General features: G+C 34.1%; 1 protein-coding gene across 3 annotated transcripts in view; it reads left to right on the top strand.

Annotated features, from left to right (window-relative positions):
- Positions 1 to 22082, top strand: part of LOC145673400 (uncharacterized) — a 537699-nt gene that overhangs the window by 200829 nt on the left and 314788 nt on the right. For all 3 annotated transcript variants that reach the window (XM_081743063.1, XM_081743061.1, XM_081743062.1), the window contains one exon: positions 19149 to 19318. In XM_081743063.1, coding sequence (XP_081599189.1) covers positions 19149 to 19318 — 170 coding nt within the window. The remainder of the gene's footprint in view (positions 1 to 19148; positions 19319 to 22082) is intronic.

Below are 22082 nucleotides of genomic sequence, written 5' to 3'. Positions count from 1 at the left end.
ACAATTTAAAATGTGCTGTCTTTATTGCGCAGTATACGGCTCTAATGAGATGAAACTTAAAATCAACCTCGTTTCTGTCTGTGTCGGTCATTTGCACAATATATTATACAAATACACAGGGAAAACAGTGAATGTTTCTATACTCTTCCCACATTAACAAGCATCAACAAACTTGTAATATACGATGTGGCAATTAGGAAACAAGACTAGTCTTCAGAAAATGTATAAGAAGTAGATTACAATTATCTAATTTATTTAGAAGTAGGAGCTTGCTCTGTCGACTCACAGATTTGCACGCTTCAAAAGGTCGTAGTACACAGTAATAATGGTTGTGTTAATTCAACTTAATTTTAACACAGGGCAGTGATACCAGCGTGACTACCACTATGTGGTGTTAATTTAACACAAACCCTGCGGTGTTGGTGTTTAACACAGTGCGTGTATTACGCTTTTTGCACACAACCGGTGTTGAGCGCTGTGAAATTCGGATCTGTTATTTTCGGTGTTGATTCGGTAACATGTCAAGGTCGATAATGTCGACAAAAGTGTTGAGTGTTACTTGTGGCAGTGTTGCACTAACACGAAGAAAGTAACACAGTTTGTAGTCTGTTAATATTTTGTGTTAATATTCCACCATGTCAAGTATCAATATAACACAGTCCCTGTGTTACTTCAACATCATTTTCTTATTTCAATACACAATCTGTGTCATAATTTTAGGTCTAAGCTGTATAAGTAAAACAGTTTTGGTGTTAAATCAACACTCCATGTGTTAAAATTCAAGGTCAGACGACCAGATTAACACTGTTTTTGGTGTTAGTTCGACCCCACTTCTGTGTTACTACGGCACCTATTTTGATGTTGAAATAACTCCGTGTGCGGTGTTGATGTAACCATGTACTTGAAAAGCTTGTGGTGTGTATGCTTACACTTACCGAAGATTCTAATTTTAAAATAAGAATAGTAAATTTCAGAACACGACATTTAGAAAATCTTCATAAAATCTTTTGTCGTCCTCCCCATCATTTATTGTAAAGTATTTCTTGATGATGCGAAACACAACCTTCACCAACATCTTGTTCAAAAGTGATGGGAAACGTTACCTATATCCTTACAATATGTTTGCCTCTTAATCATGTTTCTACTTGTTTTCCGCCATGTTTGAAACACAGTCTCCGGTGTTGGCTGGTGAGCTCTAGTGGAGTGTAAAAATGACACAGTAATATGGTGCTGTTTCTTGCTGTTGACATATTTCTTCAGAAACATTACGTAAAACAAATTAGAACACTTCGCGCGGTTTGCATGTTGAAATGTTGTGAATACCTGGATTTGTTTAATTATTTCTTCCTACTGTATTTTCTGTAGCTTTAGTACATAAACCTTTGCAATTAGATACCCAACATATTTGGCAATCAAGCAGTAAACGACACCGAAGATTCTACACTTGTGTTAATTTAGCACACAGACTTTGTGTCATTTCAACTACCGGCATTTCACATACAACTCCAAATGGAGAATGGGTTGTTCTAACCGCCTGTTTGTGTTATATTTTAACACAATCGTGTTAACACATAGGCATGTCGTTGAAATACACAACGATTTTTTTACAGTGTAGAACTTTCTCAAGTACTGGCCTTTAATACTGTTCATGGTCTTTGCCACTGTTTTATGGATGTTGTAAAATCTAAAGAAAAGCCGTCTTTCTGTAGTAAATTGGTCTTTAAAGATTGGTATTCCACGTTACACCGAGGCTTAGGAAGACACCGACAATGAGTTAGATTATAATGGTGGAATAAAGAAATTTGAAGAAACAAGAGAATATTGAAGAAACCACACACATAGTGTTTGACCATAAAGAAATCCACTTGTGAAGTATGTGTTCGAACCATAGACTTTGAAGGGCTTCGGAGGTTCAGTGGTAGAGCGTTCACCACTAGTACATGGTACTCTTGGTTCGATCCCAGCTCGCGCCAAATGAACTTTGTGGTGGACAAACACCGTGTGCGTGGGTGTCCTCGGGGTTCTCCTGTTTCCTCCCACTTTCTTCATTCCACCATTTCATTCATTTCTCATCATCACCGTCTCCTTTATTCTACCCGGCATAACCGTGGGACGTAAAATTCAAAGATTTCATTTAATTTTTTTCTTAGACTTTACACGCCTTAGCTAAGGCCACTAATCCCAGGGCCGTCTAGTGGGTTGTAAGCTTCCGGGGCGAGAATTTCCAGGCGCCCACCAAGTACACAGTAAAAAATGGTTGTGTTAATTTAACTCAATTTTAACACAGGGCAGTGGTTCCAGCGTGACTACCACTATGCGGTCTTAGTTCAACACAGACCCCGCGGTGTTAGCGTTTAACACAGTGGGTGTGTTACGTTTTAAACACACAACTGGTGTTGAGCGGTGTGAAATTCGGATCTGTTATTTTCGATGTTGATTCGGCACCATGTCAGGGTCGATAATGTCGAGAAAAGTGTGGAGTGCTATTTGTGGCAGTGTTGCACGAACACCAAGAAAGTAACACAGTGTGTAGTCTGTTAATATTTTGTGTTAATATTCCACCATGTCAAGTATCAATATAACACAGACCCTGTGTTACTTCAACATCATTTTCTTATTTCAATACACAATCTGTGTCATAATTTTAGGTCTAAGCTGTAGAAGTAACACCGGTTTGGTGTTAAATCAACACTCCTTGTGCTAAAATTCAAGGTCAGACCACCAGATTAACACCGATTCCGGTGTTAGTTAGTTCGACCCCACTTCTGTGTTACTACGAGACCTATTTCGGCGTTGAAATAACTAGGTGTGTGTGGTGTTGATATAACAATTTTTCTGTGTTGGAAAACCTTGTGGTGTGCTTGCTTACGCTTACCGAAGATTCAAATAAGAGTAGTAAACTATATTTACTACTGCATTCTAATTTAAAAAAAAGAATAGTAAACTACAGAAAACTTCATATAGAAAATCTTCATAAAAATTTTAGTCGTTCTCCCGAACATTTAATGTGAAGTATTTCTTGATGGTGCGAAACGCAACCTTCATAAACTTCTTGTTCAAGAATGATAGGAAACTCTTACCTATATCCTTATAATTTCTTTGCCTCTTAATCGTGATTCAAATTGTTTACCGCCATTTTTGAAACACTTTCCTTGGTGTCGATTGGTGAGCTCTAGTGCAGTGTTCAAGTGACACAGTAATACGATTTTGTTTCTTGCTGTTGGCATATTTCTTCAGAAACAATATGTAACACAATTGAAAACGCATCGTACGGTTTGCATGTTGAAAGTTTGCGTATACCTGGATTTGTTTAAGTATTTCTTTCTACTGTGTTTGTCTGTATCTTCAATTTATACGCCTTTATAATTAGATGCCCAACATATTTGGCAATTACGCAGAAAACAACACCGAAGATTCTACACTTGTGTTAATTTAACACACATTTCAACTACTGGCATTTGACACGCAAAATGGAGGATGAGTTGTTCTAACCACCTGTTTGTGTCATATTTTAACAAAATCGTGTTAACACATAGGCATGTCTTTGAAATAACACAGCGATTTTTTTACAGTGTATGTTATGAAAAACAACCAGAGTTTATTCAGTACTGTTAGATTTAAACATGGAATGTTAGATCATAATATATGATAAAAGAAGTTGGTACTATGTCATTTTTTTAAAAGTAAATGGCTTTTGTAGTTAAAACATAAAAGTTAATGAAAATATGGTTTTGAATTATTGAAATCAAGGCTATTCATGTTTATTTTGAACTTCATACACAACAATATATTAATAGCATAAAATGTACAAATAACGATACAAATATTAAATTCCAACATAAAAAGCTCTTCTCACAGTAGGCTGGTGAGCGTTCAGTTGAATAATCCTAGACGATGTTTAATATTACGGGTAATTTTCAAATTCAGGACTCTATTTTAGTCCCTTAAGGATCTAATCTAGATCCCCTGTCTTTCGTCTTATTAATAATGATATTTCTCTGTGTATTAAAACTTCTTTTTGCCGATGATCTCAATATTCTTCCAAGTAAGTTCAATTGATGACTGCATGAAACTTCAACAGGATCAACAGAATTCAAATATAGTGTGAGAAGAATAAATTAGTCCTGAATATGTCCAAATGTAAATCTGTATCTTTGACGAGGAAAGAAAATCCAATCAAATTTATCTATACAATAAATGATACTTCCTTGTCTACCCCAAATACTATCAAATATCTTACAGTTATATTTGATTGCAAATTAAACTTTGCTCAACACGTTGACGCAATAATGAGTAGTGCATATAGAAACCTAGGTTTATTTTATAGGATAGGACACAATTTCTTCAAAGAATCAACATTTATAATGATATACTTTTCGTATGTGAGGTCAAACTTAGAATACTGTTGTACTGTTTGGACACCAAATGTCACTAAATACTCTGATTCAATAGAAAATATACAGGTTAAATTTTTAAAAATTCTTTCATACAAGAAGACCGGTTTCTACTCAAAGTATGTCCCCTATGAAGAATTAGTAACGAATTTTAGCTTTCAAGTATTAGGAAAAAAGAGATAGGTGTTTGATCTGTTGCTCTTACATAAATTATTAAACGGTAAGATTAACTGTCCAGAATTAGTTTCAAAAGTATTATTATGTGAATTATTATAGATAAGACTAGAATAGCAAACACTGGGACATTCTATTGTAGAAAAGCATGAACTAACATAGTACATAAGGGTACATAACGAAGAGACCTCGCGATCGAGGTCGAGGTTTAAGTCGCGGTCGCACCCTCGATACTGGCACAAACTCATGCATTCAAATGAGTAAGCGCATGTCGATGCTGTACGCTACATCGCGACTTCGGGGTAGACCGCAAGGGTGAATTAGTGGTCGAGATAATGAACAACCGAGTTTGTTTTTACATCGATGTTCAGCGGAAGCATCGCTGTGGCTCGTGTTCTCATTGGTTCTCCCTGAAGTGCTGCACGGAATAAAGTGTTCATTTGTTTAGAATTTGGTCTGCAGAGGAATGTTTGTTTCTATTTTCGAGAGGTTTTGCTGCAGTATTATATTTGATTATGAAAAACATATTAATAGAACTGGTGGGGAATGTTCCAGCAATATGGAATAAGAAACACAAACATTATAATAGGCACGTTTTAAACAGAGAATGGAAGAAAATAGATACTGAAATGGGAATGTCATAGAAGTTATTTATTTGAGAATTATACTGTATTTATTGCTATATAAGGCAGTGGCCGTCACATGGAGGGGCTTTCAGGCTGAAGTTCGTAAATTGTAGAATATTTAAAGAAGAAAAGAAGCTACCGGTACTTATATCTATGTTTGAAGACTCCACGAATCCCCCGCAATTGCGAAATTAAGAAAAAAGTGTTTCTTCTAAATTCGTTATTCATATAAGGTTAAAAAATACCTGTAAAGATAGGTATATATCCATAGGGAGGAAACGTCCAATGGTGGAATTGCAGTAACGAAATTTCATTTGATGCAGCTAATATCCGCTCCACCTCGAAACCTGAAGACATACCTGATTTTTAAAATTATTTATTTATTAAATTTTACTGGGAAACGATATCTCGCTTGAGTGCTGAAAGAGGGTATTTCTTCACAGTAAATTGAATACAAGATTAAGTCATTGATTTAGAACATTGATAGAGATGAACAAAAGCTGAGACTCAAACATTTTTACGAAACAAGAGACGAGACTTTGGCATTTCTCATATCTCGTCTCGCATACATCCCTATTTATAAACTGTTCACCCATTCAATTTCCAAATGTGGTTTTGCAGTGATTTTTATGCACTAACGGAATAGTTTCACATGCGTTACAGCAATGTTTCAGTAGTTATTTTTTAAAATGCACACAAAGACGCCGCTCTAACTGTAAATGACGTAATCGTAATGTGTTTTCTTATGTTTGATAAGGTAGTGGATAGTGTGTAACGTTAATTGCGACATGTGAAAATGTGTCATGATTTCTAAAAGGTTTTCGTGGAAAGGGTGAATGACTTATGTGAGAAGTGAGTGACATTTGGTGTCTCCACGCAGTAGCATGGTCCCCAATGGTTCCCAGGACCCGTCCAATAGCCCCCATCCAGGATCCATCCAATAGCCCCCATCCAGGATCCCTCCAATGGTTCACTGCTTATGTAATTTTATTCCCTCGAACATTGTTGTGTGAGCGTTTTAAAAAATTAATTGTTAAAAGCAGGATCCCTTCAATGGATTTCCTATAGCCCCTGGAAAGAATGGTCCCCAAGCAAATGATTCCTGGCTTTCCAGGACCCTCCTGGGTCCTCAAATGACTCCTTATGTCTTTTATCCTCTCCTTTCCCTATGGAAAGTTGGATTAGAAGGAGGGGATATGAATGTGTGTGCTGGGAATAGAGCTCGGGGACTTCCACGCCAGAGGCGTGCACACCAATACTTTATTTGTTTTCTCTTGTATTATTTCATAAAAGAGAGGAGGAACATTTTAACTAATTTGTAATAAATTACTCGGACACGGGAATTGAACCTGGGACCCTGTTTATTTGACTTTTAATTTTAAATTACTCGCTGTTAAAAATTTCCTATGGAGTGGCGGGACATGTGAACTGAATTTGATTCGAGGAAGAGAACCCATGATATGGAAGGAAGGAAGAAATAGGGTTGAAATCTTTATTCATTTACTTTTTATTGGATTGTATGTATAACATAGTTGATCAGTATGTGCCATACTAAAACAATCGTGTGTATAATATACACGAACGCAGAACTTAGTCTTTTCCCATCGACATGGTATGTATGTATGTATGTATGTATAATATACTCGAAAGCAGAACTTAGTCATTGTACTTCCTTCCTTTCTCGCTGAAATCTCGTTACTAACTGAAGTTTTCGCGTGATTTTGGAACCCAGATGGATAGACGGAAGTGAAAAGCTGGTTAAATAGGTGGGTGACCTTATTGCTACGTAACATCAGAGAAAGTCGCTGACGCATTATCAATTAACTTTGGCGGCGCGGCGAGTACACGTCAGAGAAAACCGCCGACTAATAGAAAAGAACTTTGGAACGTGGATGGATAGGCGGAAGTGAAAAGCTGGTTAGATAGGAGATAGACCTTATTGCTATGTAACATCAGAAAAAGTCGCTGACACATTACCAATTAACTTTGGCACCGCACTTGGTAGGTATCAGAGAATACGAACAAAGAATAAAATTAAATTTAACATCACAGAATATCAACAATGCAGTAGCAAAGAACTGGCATCATGATCAGTACGCATTAGAAAATAAAAGAAAGAATAAAATTTAACATCACAGAATACCAATAGAGAATAGAAAAGAAATTTGACATTGCGAACGGTAAACATTAGAGAATAATGACCTGGAATAGTAAAAATGTGTTTTATATTGTAAATAACGTATGTGTATTTGAACAACAACAACATTAATGTTTGACATAGATTTCCTTTTCTTTTGAAAATATGTATACCATTTATTTCCAAATGGATGATTTCTGAATGATGAGTTGAATAACAGTATTGTTAAAATATTGTTCTTGCTCAAAGCAAATTATGAATGAACGGTATAATTACTTGAATAACATTAATGACGGAACATGCATTTCATTTTTAGAAGGTGTGAATGACCAGAACATGGTGCTACGTTGTTGTTGATGTTTTAAGAGATTACGTGAATAACATATGTTAGCATGATTTTCCTTATAACGAATATTTATGAAATTTTGGGAAAGTGAAATTTGGTTGTTTTGAAAAAATATTTGAAATGTAGTAATATGGAAGTTTGACAAATTCAATTTAAAGTATCACGTGGTATCCCGTCGTTTTTATTTTTTTATATATGAGGTTTGAAGAGAAAATGAGCATAGTGTCGTCATGGACTCGTTTAACACTCAGGTACAGCAAGAAATTGCGCTTTGTAACGAGCTAGAGTCAGGTTCTTCATTCGATAGTTTTGAAGCTCCAAAGAAGAATTTTAAGTCTTCATGGGATTCTCCTCAATCTCCTGATATCATTATAGAAGAAGATATCATCGATTTGAGGCATGATCCAGTTTTTTATTCCCACATCTCCAGTGCGATCACCATCATTATTGGCAGCATCATCATCATCGAATGCTCCAACATCTTTAGATAGATCCCTACCATGGGCGGCGATTAGGGGGGGCAAAGGGGGGCAGTTGCCCCCGCACTTTTTTGAAGTAACCAATTAATGTATATAGTTTCATTTAGAAATGTAACGATTTTGTATGTGTTACTGATTAATAGGAAAAAATGCTGCCATATAATATTTGCTGTTGCGTGAATACGTATTGGTTGTCTTCCCGTGGAGTAAAGAAAGCTACAGTAATTGCGTTTTAATCGCCACAAAAAATAACCCCAAAAAATAACCTATTGGAGCACAATTTCAGCATACTTTCATTTCTTCTTACAAGGGCTCGATATGTTAGTGAGTCGCTTTGAAGCTAATCGAAAGAACATTATGCAAAAAAGTAGGGCCTATTTCACAAGTTATTCTTTAATTGCACAAAAATTGACAGTTCCTAAAATGTCTTTTCTTCTTTCTAAAGTAAGGAATATCGATTAAAAAGAGCGTGATAAGAAACAACTTCTACCTTTTCCATTGTTTTGTAGTGTAATATACGAGTGAAGTGTTGTGTTTAAGGATGTACGAGTGTATATACAATAAAATTTAGTAAATTGAACATAATTCTAGGTTTTAAGTTTATTTTGTATAACTGAAGTGTGGATTGTAAGTATTGTTGTGTTTTGATGTGTTCCAAGAAAGTGAAATTGCACCTAATGGCAACGAACATATTTCAAGAAGTTGCAAAAGCAAATATTTCTTTAAATGTCGTAGCATATGCTTGTAGTATTTACTGCCTTTCATTTTCTAAGAGTAATAACATACATTTAATAGCATGTGTTGAATTAAATATTACGTTTTTCATTAATCCTCAGTTTCAATATAACTTTTGCAAAACAAGCATCATTATTCATTACTATGATTAATATTATCCTTTCTATTTATTTGTTTTGCACAATTTTCCAGACAGAATTTTAAGATGTTCATGAGCAAGGAATCAAATCTCTTCTTACACTTTCGTTGTTTAAGAGTACAAAGGGCTAGTATCTACTTGCGTTGTTCTTCTCAATTTACTTAATAAAGTATTATATACGATATACGGTATTTTAACTGAAAATATAGTATCCTATTAGTTATACAACCTTTCGTCAAACAAAATGTTAGAAACAACCAGGAAAACTAACATTTATATACAAATATTCAGATCATGTCTTGCCCCCTCACTTTTAACGTCCAACCGCCGCCACTGATCCCTACAACCATCACTTGGTCTAGTACAGGCTTCAATTGGGACAGCACCTTTAGATGGGTTAGCAGTAAGAACTTCAGCAGATGATCCAGAAGCATTAGCAGCAACATGAGTAAAAATCCCAACAATCAAATGGAGTTTAGTAGAAAAGGTAGAAAGACCACCATATTCAGACCTATTTAGTGAGGGGGAGGAAAAAGCAAGACCACCATCTTCAGGCCTATTCAGTGAAGCGGAAGAAGAAGAAGGAAGACCATCATCTCCACAGCTATTCAGTGAGGGAGTGGTAGAAGAAATACCACCATTTGCAGATCAATTCAGTGAAGGGGAGGAAGAAGAAATTCTACAATTATTAGAAGAACTGGACGATTACAAATCAAAATCACCATCAGCAACTGTCTCACCAGTGGATTTTGTAAGTTTCCCGCGAAAATATTCACTAGACTTGTCAGTGTGGGGCGAAGAAGAAAAGTTTGAGTGTGAATGTAATTGTTCATCGGTATTTGTAGATGAAAAATGTGTTAAAGAAAGTATTCTAAGCTGGGACCCAAATTATGTCTAACTGTGTGAGGGCTGCGTTTATGATTCCACCCGACAAATGTCTCATCGTTGTCTTTTTATTGACACTGAAACACTGGAAAGTGAGATATGGTGCATTATGGTGAAAGATAGTGTTAGAAATGAATTGTTCAATATATATATGAAATGACACCCGAAAAGTGCTATTAGATGTTTATTTGAGAAAATATATTTAATTTGATAAAAAACGAATATTTTACAATATTAGTAGATATTTTATTTAAAAAAAGACAAAACGTGTTAATGTACATTAGGGTGGTCCATAAATATCAATTTTCAGATCGGGCTGATCTCACCACCTAAAATGGTTCCATATGGGACTAAATTAAGGCAGAAGAAAAATTAGCTTCATTAAATAATATTAAATGGTGCCTCAAGCTACCTAAAATTTTGAATCCGATTACAGCACCTAGTATATAGGGAAAACCTGGAATAAACTCATGTAATTTAGAAACGACTACAGGTAATGCAAAGATATCCTGGATAATAGAAATAGAGGATAAAACATATCTAATTTTATATAGTACTGGCATTGCGGCCATCTTAAAATCCGCTATCTTGTATTCAGATTAAAATTTTTAAATAGAAAGGGGGTCATATGACATATCATTTTGAGGTATCGTTTTACCAGAAGCACAAATTTGGCACTATTTCAAAGATAGCTTTAGTCATGTAAGAATTATTACCTGTGAAAAGATTTCTCCTTTTCAGATTAAGAATTCTTACACGACTAAAAGTAGACATGAGATGGCGTGGAAAGAACGAAAGGGATATGCACGGCTTCAAGCGAAAGAGGAAGACGAAAGAAAATGCACTTTTGAAAATAATTTGTTTGAACTTTATACGCCAAAACACATGAAGCAGTTCATGTAATGAAGAGGAAAACCCAGTTGAGAATGTTAGAAAAAATGTAAATACGAATGCGTGTGTGCCCGGACCGTCCAAGAGATGTAAACGGGGGGAAAACTAATTTTATTACTCAAAGACTCATGTTGCTCTTAATCGATAAAAGATCACTCATAGAGCAGCAATACATATTCTGACAGCGCCAGCATAGGCATTAGGCCATAATGTAGAGGAACTAGCAGTAAATGGGTCTTCCATTCACCGATGATGAGAGAAAACCTGTAGTGAAGTTGCACAGAACCACAAGAAACAATTTCAGAGTGCATCAAGTGCGTTAGTTGTGCATTGAAACGGAAAACTACTGCTGAATTTGACTGGCGGAGAGACTGCCGGCAGGTTATCAATAATTATTACAGGAAGTGGTCATGAGAGGCTAATTGGTGTTTCCATTTTGTCGTCATCGAGAGAAGAACATATTGATTCTACTATAGTACATTCGCTTGAAGAATGGAACTTGGTAAAGTTCGTGTAGGCATTTTATTGTGACACTATTCCTTGCAATATGGATCTTGTCAACGGTGCTTGCATTCTACTAGAGCATTAGCTCCAAAATAACCTTCTATACCTTCCTTGTAGACAAAACATTTATGGATTAGTTTTAAAATGTGTATTTGATAACTGTTGTGTTTCGTTTGCGTCTGGACTGGACGTTCTCCTATTGAAGTGTTTTCAGAATGAGTGGTCTAAAATAGATTGCACTAACTTTATTCCAGGAATTGATGATGATGTAACAAACAATATTTCCGATGTAAGAAATGAAGTGTTGAATTTTGCTCACCCATTCACCATTACAAGATCTACATTTTTTGAAAGATTTGTACAGTTAAAGACAAATAGATGCTGAATTATCTGAAGTGGCTCTTTCTAAATTTTCACGCCAACTCTGATACTTGACGGAGGAACATGTAGCACTGGGGTTTTTTGATGATGGAGTTACCAAATGGAAAAGCAAAAAATGGTTGAAAGAATTAAAACTATAAGGGGAAACCGTGACGCAGCAAAGAGGCTTGACGCAAGAGATGATACCATAAAAATTCTTGTGAAAAGAGAAATCAGTGATTTTGTTACAACAAACAAATTTTCCTCGAGAGATTTAAAATACCCAAAGGGTTTCTTAAGCATGAACCGACTTCATGGCTAAATAACAATGACTATCTTCAAGTAAAGACAATAGTTTAATTCATCCACGTAACAAACGGTGTGCAGAAAGGGGAGTGTAACTAATAGAAGATTGCAACAACGTTCTTACGAAAAATAAGGAGCACAAACACTTTCTTTTGCAGATAATAAAAGCCCACAGAGAATATTTTCCTATATGCGACAAAGTGAACTATGTAGCAAATAAGATTCATAACTTACCAAAAAGATACTACATAAATAAGGGATATTTCAATTTCTTCGAAGTTATATTTTTTTTCTTTTTCCTCATAATGGTCTATGAATCATCTTGATGGAAAAAAACTTATTTGTAGTTCAAAGCGAAACAAGCAGTTTGTTTCAGTTTATGTAAAAGGCTTCCAAAATTGTTACATATCTGTGTTCCATAACTGCAATAAAATAACATTACATGAAGCATTTTGTTTTTCATATGTAATAACTCTGACATGAATATAGGTAACTTAAAAAAATACCAGACTTATGCATCTGGTAAAATGTTACCTCAAAAAGATATGTCACATGACCCTCTTCCTATTTAAAAAAATTGACCTGAGTTCAAGATGGCGGACCAAGACGGCCGCCATGATAACCTATACAAGAATAGATTTGTCTCTTCTTCTAGTTCCATTATCCAAGATATATTTTCATTCCCTTGAGCCGTTTCTAAATTACGAGAGCTTATTCCAGCTTTTCCCCATAACTATGTATTGTAAACGAATTCAAAATTTTAGGTCGTTTCGGGCACCATTTAAAATTATTGAATGGATCTAATTTTTCTCCTGGCTTAATTTGGTTCCATATGGAACCATTTTAAGGGGTGAGTCCAAAGAAATTCCTAAATTAATTTTTCCCCATATAAATTTGGACCACCCTAATGTACACATTGTTGTAGGATATGTTTGTTTTCTTTTTTCTTTTTTATCGTTATAGGTAAATATTATTTTGATTTTTTATCTTTATATGTAAATATTATTTTAGTTTTTATATTTGTATATATTCTACGTTTGTATATTTATTCTTTTGTTTTTATACGTAAATAAGTATATGAAAATTTTATTTTTGATTTTTATTTAATAAAAGAACTTTTACTGAATAAAAAAATGTAACATTAGTATTTTACAAGTTTAATTGGTACGCTACCTATGCTAGCTCATAAGTACACTTGCAGTGTGAATTTAAAAAATTTCGTTTGTTCCACAAACTTTGCTTATGTATTTTATCGTTTGTTACACAAACTTGTTAAAATTTAATTGTATTATTTAAAAGTTTGATGAGTCTTGAAAATTTTTAATTATTTGACTGATCACACTACACTCAGTTGATAACGAAGTTCTTCCAGAACTGAATGAATAAATAAAATTAAGAAATATTTGAGTGATCTGTTAAGAAAAAAATGTTGGATTACTCACGCAGCTTAAAGTTTTGTTGCACGAAGTCATTCTTCATAGAACGTTTTCAAGTTTGATACTGTTAATTGTATTCACACGTAAGAAATTTTAAAAAGTAAAGCCATGTAAGGAAATAATAATAATAAAAACAAGAAATATATATAAAGTAATATTTTATTTAAAATTTCAATAGCATATTTCTTGAAATATTGTTTAATATATTCAATATTTATAATATTATATGCAGAATTACATACTGGCCAGTTTCATGCCGAAGCTTTTTATCTCTTTTTACGTTAACTTACACACATTGATTTCTAATTGATTTACAGAAGAGTTTTTATCTTCCATTATTATTTAGAACTTTTAAAAATGCATATTATATTGTAAAATGTATTCTTTTGTAAGAATAAGTCAGTAATTAATTGAATATTTTCTCAGCTTAACAATATGTTATATAATGCATATGCAAATGTCCAATCATCAATTTCAATATCACAATGCACTCTTACAAATTCTTCATATAAGTCATCAAAAGTTTGCACATTAGACAAAACACACCACGCTTTATAGCATAGCATATCATAATCTAAAGTAATTCGATCATGTCCATCTAAATTACTGCGATTTGCAAAGCAACCATAACACAAAAGTTTACGCTGTAGTTTCCAATGCGCAATACATAGTAACATACATTGTCCATCAAGAGAAAAAGAACTGCACTGATAATCGCAATTATCACATGTATGTAGTGAATCACATCAAGATCACACTGTGGATTGTTGAAACACATCTTTATCCTGTTTAAGATACGTTTGTCTCAAATCAGAAATTTGATAATCATTAAATTAATTTCTTGATATGTATAGTTAAATTTGTTTCTAAGGTATGGTATGATATTTACATCTATATATTTTACATGCGTTTTCAGATACTGTTTTAATATTTGGAAACGCGTTGATTTTCTAATTAGGAAATTCCACACAGCTGTATTTAATTCTTTATCACTTTCAGTTACACATTGATGCAGTTTCCTTCTCACTACGAATGGAACACCCTTCGCAAAGTAGAGGTTCAGAAAGTTCATAATTTTCTAAAAATAGTTTTACACAAAGTTCACTTACTTCGTTAGGTCTACATTCACATTTTAGTTCAATAAACATTAGAATTTCATTAGAAATTGGAATTTAATCTACTACCTCCTCTTCAAATGGTATTTCATACGAATATCTGAAATGTCGTCTAAACACTGTATCTTGCACCAATTCTTGTTTAGAAAATATAATTTTACATGTGTGATCTTCAGGAATATCACGATCATTTAGATGAAGAATAATTTTCTTTTTGTTTTTCAAGTTGAAAACGTTTTTCACGTGGGGAAATATAGTTAGAGTCTGCACATTTACTTTTCGATAAGGTAAAATTAGTTTGAATTTCACCTTTTCTATGGTTATTATGAGAAGAATATGTTCTTATATGTAATGGAGTATTTATTTTGCGTTTCGCATTCGCTGAAACACCTGGCTTTTGATTGTACATCTTATCACTGTACAATCCGCTTTATACCAATAACTTAAGAAGCATATTAACCTTATGCAGATTTTGTATAAGGTGATGAAATAGACATTTTGTATTGATGTAACTAATTACTATTTACATATCTAAGAAAACACTTTAGTACTTTAATGAGATATACATGTAACACTAGACTTGCATTTGCATTATACAATGGACCCACGAAATAACTGCAGACATTATGATGCTTTAACATATAAATATTGTACCCCAGAACCACATAAAGCACTAACGGATGGACATAAAATTCTGTAAGTTATTGAGTTTGGTTCTGAAGAGTTGAAATTCAGTTGCTTCTTTCTACAAATATGTAAGCTTCTTAAAAATGAAGCAGGAAGCCATAGATTTTCCTAATTCATTATGCATTGTAGAAGACAAAATCAAATATGTTGACAAATATATAATGAACATGAAGGCATTCGATTAAATTAAGACCCTGGCCATAACCAAGTTATTTATCAATTCGCTCTACGGCAGATGGAAACAAAAGAACGGACTTGTTGCAATCAGTAATTGTTGATGCACCTGAAAAGCTTTACGACTACTTATGAGCACTGCAGTACGAAGTAAAGAACGTACTAGTTATTGGAAAAACATGTTGTAGTAATATACAAATACGTTGAAAACGAGAATAAACCGTCGAAAGTTTTCGAATTTTGTGCATGCTGCGTTCATTACATTGTGGGCGCGATCAAAATTGTATGACTTGATGACAAGTGCAGGAGGTGATGAGTTGTATTGTGACACGGATAGCATTATGTTGTCGAAAAATTCAAAGAAAAACTTAATCTTACAACGGGATAATATTTTGTATTTAATCGTAATTTTTTATGGTTCTCTCCCGTACCAAGCTCAGCTTATGTATTTTTTCGTGTTATTTATAATAACACCCGTTTTATAAATTGTTCCGAAGCATTAAAAATGCTCAATGTTAGGGAAGTTCCAGATGAGTGAAAAACTTACAACATTTGTGAGATTAGTGGCATAAAGTATGCGTATAGATAAAATAAATTATGACGGGTAAACTATATTAGGTGTATAAAATTCGGAGTATTTTTGGACAATAGATCGCAAAAAGAAATAAATTTTGAACATTTTTATTACTTGGCATGCTGAAAAATTGAAAAGAAGGCGTTAAAGACCGTATGTAAGACTGAGTTTTCCAGTGTGTCTAGACACGAAAGAAAGCACATCGTAAAGTAAACAACAAAAGAGAATAACTTGTGAAAAGTTAAGTACTTCATATCATTAGGTAAAACAATTGATTTATATGATGAGGCTGTAGCGAATATATTATGTAACCGGTCAAACGCATATTATGTGAACAGTGCAAACCCATATTATGGGGACCCATTACATTAAAGGCTACACCCATATGTTGGGATTACTAATGGGAGCTCAAACTCAACGATAAACAAACCAATATACATGATATTGCGTCCAAAGAAAATATTTGAAACCAGAGGTTTTCTTCTTGTGTAAGAGAACTACCTTAATTGAAATGAAAAATGTGAGAATCGAACACAATGAAATTCTGCAGAACAGTAGAAAACATATTTTTTAGTAATTTTTAGAGCACAAAATGTAAATTATCGTAATGGTGAACAAGTAAGACATGTACGTTGATTAGAGCAATTTTCTTGGAATGTCAATGGCTAAATAATGTCATAAACAAATATATGAATTAAACAAGGCATAACAATTAACCACTGACTAAGATGTAAACACCTAAGAGCAGTACGATTGCACTATTGATTATGTGAAAAAAATTCAGTAATACCAGGTTCCAAAGTACCAAAGTCTCACACACGAAGGAAACAGTCTGAACTGAGAACAGCATATGGGAATGCTAACTACAAATTACTTAAGGGTATCACAACTCTGATAAGTAAACACAACTGGTGTAAGGATTGTAAGGTGGTCACTAAATACTTGCAATAGGTTTAACAAGATAATTATAATTTTGTCCTCTGAGTTTCATTATTTACATACAGGGGTGCAAAAAATATCTAAAACGTTTGCAAAAGTGTGATCATTATACCTAGTATGGTGTGGGGTCTCTTTTTGCGTCCAAAACAGCTTGGATCCGACGTGGAATGGACGTATGCAGCTCTTGAATCGTGATGTATGGATTTTTTTTAACCATTGTTCCTCCAAAACATGCTTCAGTTCTTTAAGGGATTTTCGTGCAGGGTAATGAGACCGAACACGCCTTTCTAACTCAGACCATAATTGCACAATGATGTTCAGATCTGGTCATTGTGGGACCTAGGAGAGATGTGATAGCTCCTGGTCATGCTCCTCAAACCATGATTTCACCGTTCTGCAGCGTGACAGGGTGACAAATCATCTTGGTAGATGCCATCACCATCTAGGAACAATATTTGGGGCATGGGTAGAACGTGTTTCCCCAAAATGGCCTCAGACGCCTTAGCATTCATCATTCCATGCAGGGCTATGATGGAACCTGCAGAAAACCACGATATCACTGCCCATAGTGTAACAGAACCACCCCCCCATGCTTTTCAGTTGGGAGCAGACAGTCTGTATCATAGGCCTGCGACGGTATTCTCTATACGTAAATACGACCGGTTGTTGGAAGCAAGGTGAAGGTCGATTCAGCTTACAATATTACGTGTTTCCACTGCTAGTAAAAATAATAAAAATTAAAATATTAAGTATTCGTTAGTAACTGTACAGGGAAAATTTTAACTGCATTTCAATACAAGCCATAACTTTGTATGTCTTATACAAAACCTTTTTTCTATACACATTTACATGAACATATAAAATCGCTGAAGATATATGAAAAATCTGGAAACTCGGCACCGTTTAAGCCTAAGTATGAATTTTCGGAGCCTGGACTATGAATCACAAACTATGAGTCACTTATTTTAGAATATTTACAAATTAGAACTTTCCTTTAATCACAAAAAAATCTGAATTGTTATGACCGCTTCGAAAATAATTATAATACAACACAATATATACATATGTTTTAGTGTATTATTTGATTTAACGTACTCGTTTCTTCGATTTTTAATTTTTAGAAGTTTTTGAACGGTTTTCTGATTATGAGATATTCGTCAATTATGATATATTGATTACTTAAGAAATGACCAGTGTTGCCAACAACCTCTGAAGAAAATAGGATAGATAACCTTCAGAATTAAGCTTTTCTACGCAAAAAAATGCTACACTTTAAGCGTTAACATATAACCTACATTGTAGGTTTTAAACCCCTTTTGTATGTGTAATTATATAACTCACTATAAGTGAGTTACAGTAAAATTTGAATGTTGAATTTTATTTGCTTAAGACTAACGAGCAACATACATGACTTTAAATCACAATAAAATCCATCAACAAGTCGTCTGATTTGTGAAAATCAACCGCCATATTATCAGAGTTGAATTGAAATAAGTCATCATCGCAGCTACCCGTGGTGCTGTAACTGGATGCATCGTCGTTGGGTTGTTGCTTTTTGTGTTTGTGTAGACCGCTATTGTTCCAATTTGCAGTAGTTCTTCTTTCGGCAGATCATAGTCCTTACAAACACTTCTTATTTCTCTGTAAACCCACATGAATAATCATGATTGCGTGGAGAATTTTCAAGCTAAGTAGATATCCTATTTGTTTCCTTTAATAAATAGAAAACAATCTCTGTGGCTTGAAGAACCGAGCAGTTTACTGAATTTGTCTTAGAAAACTGTCATTCTTGCAACGAAATGCGAAATTTAAAATAATTAACAAGTTGCAAACGGGGCCGTTACGGAAGCGACATTAAAATTATTTCTCAGTCGATAAGTATTATTAATAAAACCTTCTGTGTAGAGAAATCAATTAATACGATAATATATAATGACAAATAGGCTAAGTTTTAAAAATTACAATTTATTTTCAAAGAAAAGGTATTTTTGATTTAATGTAATGGCTAATAAAAACAGTCAAAATGGCAAAAGAGTTGGATAATATAAGCTATATTTACTGCTATGATCATTTCGTAGATTTGTATTGGTAAATAGGCTAGATTTAGTCAAAAATAGGGTAAATTGGCATCACTGGAAATTACTATCTTTGTTTACTAGTATATTACTTTCGTAGCCATTTGACTAACTCAAATATAAAGTCGGAGATTGCTAATGTGACTTTACGTAACTTATTATTACCTTACAGTTCTTTTGTCATCAATACCAGAGATTATTGCTCACCGAATGCAAGATTTAGAGTTTATAGTGGATGTCGCGTCAATAGCTCCAGTAGAATTTCTTGTACCATATACAACGAACCACAATATTCGATATGCAACATTTTATAGATTGAACCGAGTTCTAAAATGTGCAAAGGTATGTAAATTCTCGTTTATTATTGTATTATTCATTCTTAAAATTTGTCTTCCTTGTGAGGAAACAAAGCTGAAATAGTAAGTAATCAGGGTCGGCGTTAAGCCGATTGGACCGATAACGCCCAATCGGGCCCCGCGTCTAAGGGAACCCTGCGCTAGTTCCGTCTATTCTACTCTCCAGTGCCGTTTCAAGAGCATATTAGGCCCCAGAACAAACAAGTTTTTTGTGGTCCCTATGACTAAGTTTTCCTCCTAATACATGTAATTAATACATGCCATTTTACTCGTGGGGCCTCAATGCTTGCGGGTCCCCCGGCTAAGTGACTGTGTTACAGTTAAGATGGCTCTGCTACTCTCGATTGCCAAGTTCACACAACTAATATATTCTGAATCTAATGCTGCAGTAGTTTCTTTATTTTTTTTAACGTTTACAACTTCTGTTGTAAAAATATATATTATACCCAGGGCAGGGCCGGATTAAAGGGGGGCTATAGCCCCGAGCTTCCACTCTGATCAAAATCTCAACTGGCTTTCTAAAAAGAATCATGAAGATACAATCATCATCATAAAATAAAATATGATCAAAATTAGGAAACATATTAACTTCCATAGTGCACTTTCACAGAAATGTATTAGGTGCAGTCATCAGGGGCAAGATATTTTTCCTAACCCCAGGCCCCCAGATGCATTAATCCAGCCCTGTTCCAGGGGTATTCTACATTTTATCAACACTCCTAAAACACCCCTAAGATGAATTTATTTTCTTATTCACTCATTCATTTTCAATTATGCCATTAGTATTGGACGATTTTTCATAAGAAATATGCATAGGTGTTATGTTTTATTCAGTCATATTAATACACAGTGCAAGTAGAGCCTATTATTTTAAGTTTAAATTTCAAAATAACTTTCGAAAGTCAATTCGTGTAAGGCAAAATTGACAAAGAAACTATGGTATTTAAAGTTATTATGACGCATTTAAAATGTAATTCTTTTATGTTTTCCACAATATAAGCATTGTTGGTAAATTTTGCTAAATTTTAAAACATGTCTTAAAGTATAATTATTGTTGTATGCATGGCTGTCTGCAGGGTGAGGCAAGGGGTCAGTTGTATAAACTATATTTTCGGAAAGTGTACAATTTCTTCAAATACGTGTCAAAACTTGTTAGATTGGCTTGTTGTACTGTTGTACTTAATAGATTAGTATGAAATTCTATAGTACTATAGATATTTACTATATTTAATATATGTAGCCAGGATTTCATTTCCGGGTGGGTCCTCCCCTAAAGTTTTCGGCAATGGGGAAAATAAAACACAATTTCAGGATTTCTTTTAGTAACTTTAAAATTTTCGGGGTTCCAGGGTCTGTCAGTGCTTGGTAATTTTTAGTAACGTGGGGACAGAAAACTTAATTTTAGGTTTCATTTTAACAACTTTTCAAAATTTCGGGGGGGCTGGGGAGGAAGGTCACTAAAACAAGTAGTATTATGACTATGTCCTTTCAGATATGATATATTAATTTCGCTAGTTGTAGATTTATATATATATATATACTGCAGATATTCAGATATATATATATATATATATATATATATATATATATATATATATATATATATATTAAATGTTCCTTTTATATGTTTACTTTATTATCTTTCATGCACTATTTAAGCGCAAATCTTGATTGCAATCCATTCTGACTGCAAGATCTCTATTAGGCCTAAACTTTGCAAATAATATATATATATATATTTGACGTCCCAGGATTTGTTCTCAGGAGAAGGATGATTAATGAAAGGGAATGATTATGAAATTAAATTTTGTGTGCTCCCCCACCGGGAATCGGGCTCGAGACTATGTACACTACAGGCGCACGCGCTAATATATATAGGCCTATATAGCAGTAGGAGGTTGCAATATACATACATACATACATACATACATACATACATACATACATATATATATATATATATATATATATATATATATATATATATATATATATATATATATATATATATATATATACGTATATATATATATACCGTAAATGCGGGCTACTTGGACCCATACCAAAAACTCGTTTAAAGTCCCATATGCAATGCAATAATGAGTGAGTTCAGAGTTAGATCCGTTAGATGGGATCATAATGCAGGCGTACAGATATTGAAACTAGTTCTGTGGTAGGCTACGATTGAGCAACATTGGTGAGAAAGGTCGTTGACGAAAAGAGTGTATTTATTGAGCGCCAAACTTTTATGTGTGGACACTATTTGCAAGGAAGTGGAACCAATCAGGGTGCGAAATCCTGGGGGGGATGAGGGGGAATTCCCCCTCACTTACTGATTTTTGAAAAACAATCCCCCTCACTGCAGAGTTACTGGGGGGAAGAGAATATGCAGATATTTGTCAGAAGTCATACATATTTCTTGAAAATGTAACGTTAGTTTCCCTACAAAATACTTTCAAAGGCACATGTTTACCATTAATACATGTTCAATACACTTATCAATATATTTGGAAATATTTCAGGAGGAAAAGTATAATGAAAATCATCGAAGTGCAGTTAGCGTTAAGAAAAAATAAAAATGCAGTGAATAATTAAACTGTGCTTTGATCTGGCAACTCTGAAAACAAAATAGAAATGGGATCTGAAGTAATTATTCTTTTTTTGTCCTTCTACCACTAAGATGATCATACTTGAGTGCGGTGTTATTGACTTCTTGAATGTAACAAAAATGAAACGTAGGAAGAGTGCTA

Source organism: Thermobia domestica, chromosome 16 (genome assembly GCF_964235325.1).
Source record: "Thermobia domestica chromosome 16, izTheDome1.hap1.1, whole genome shotgun sequence".
In the NCBI taxonomy this organism is placed as follows: domain Eukaryota; kingdom Metazoa; phylum Arthropoda; class Insecta; order Zygentoma; family Lepismatidae; genus Thermobia; species Thermobia domestica.
This window is presented reverse-complemented; position numbering and strand designations above follow the sequence as displayed.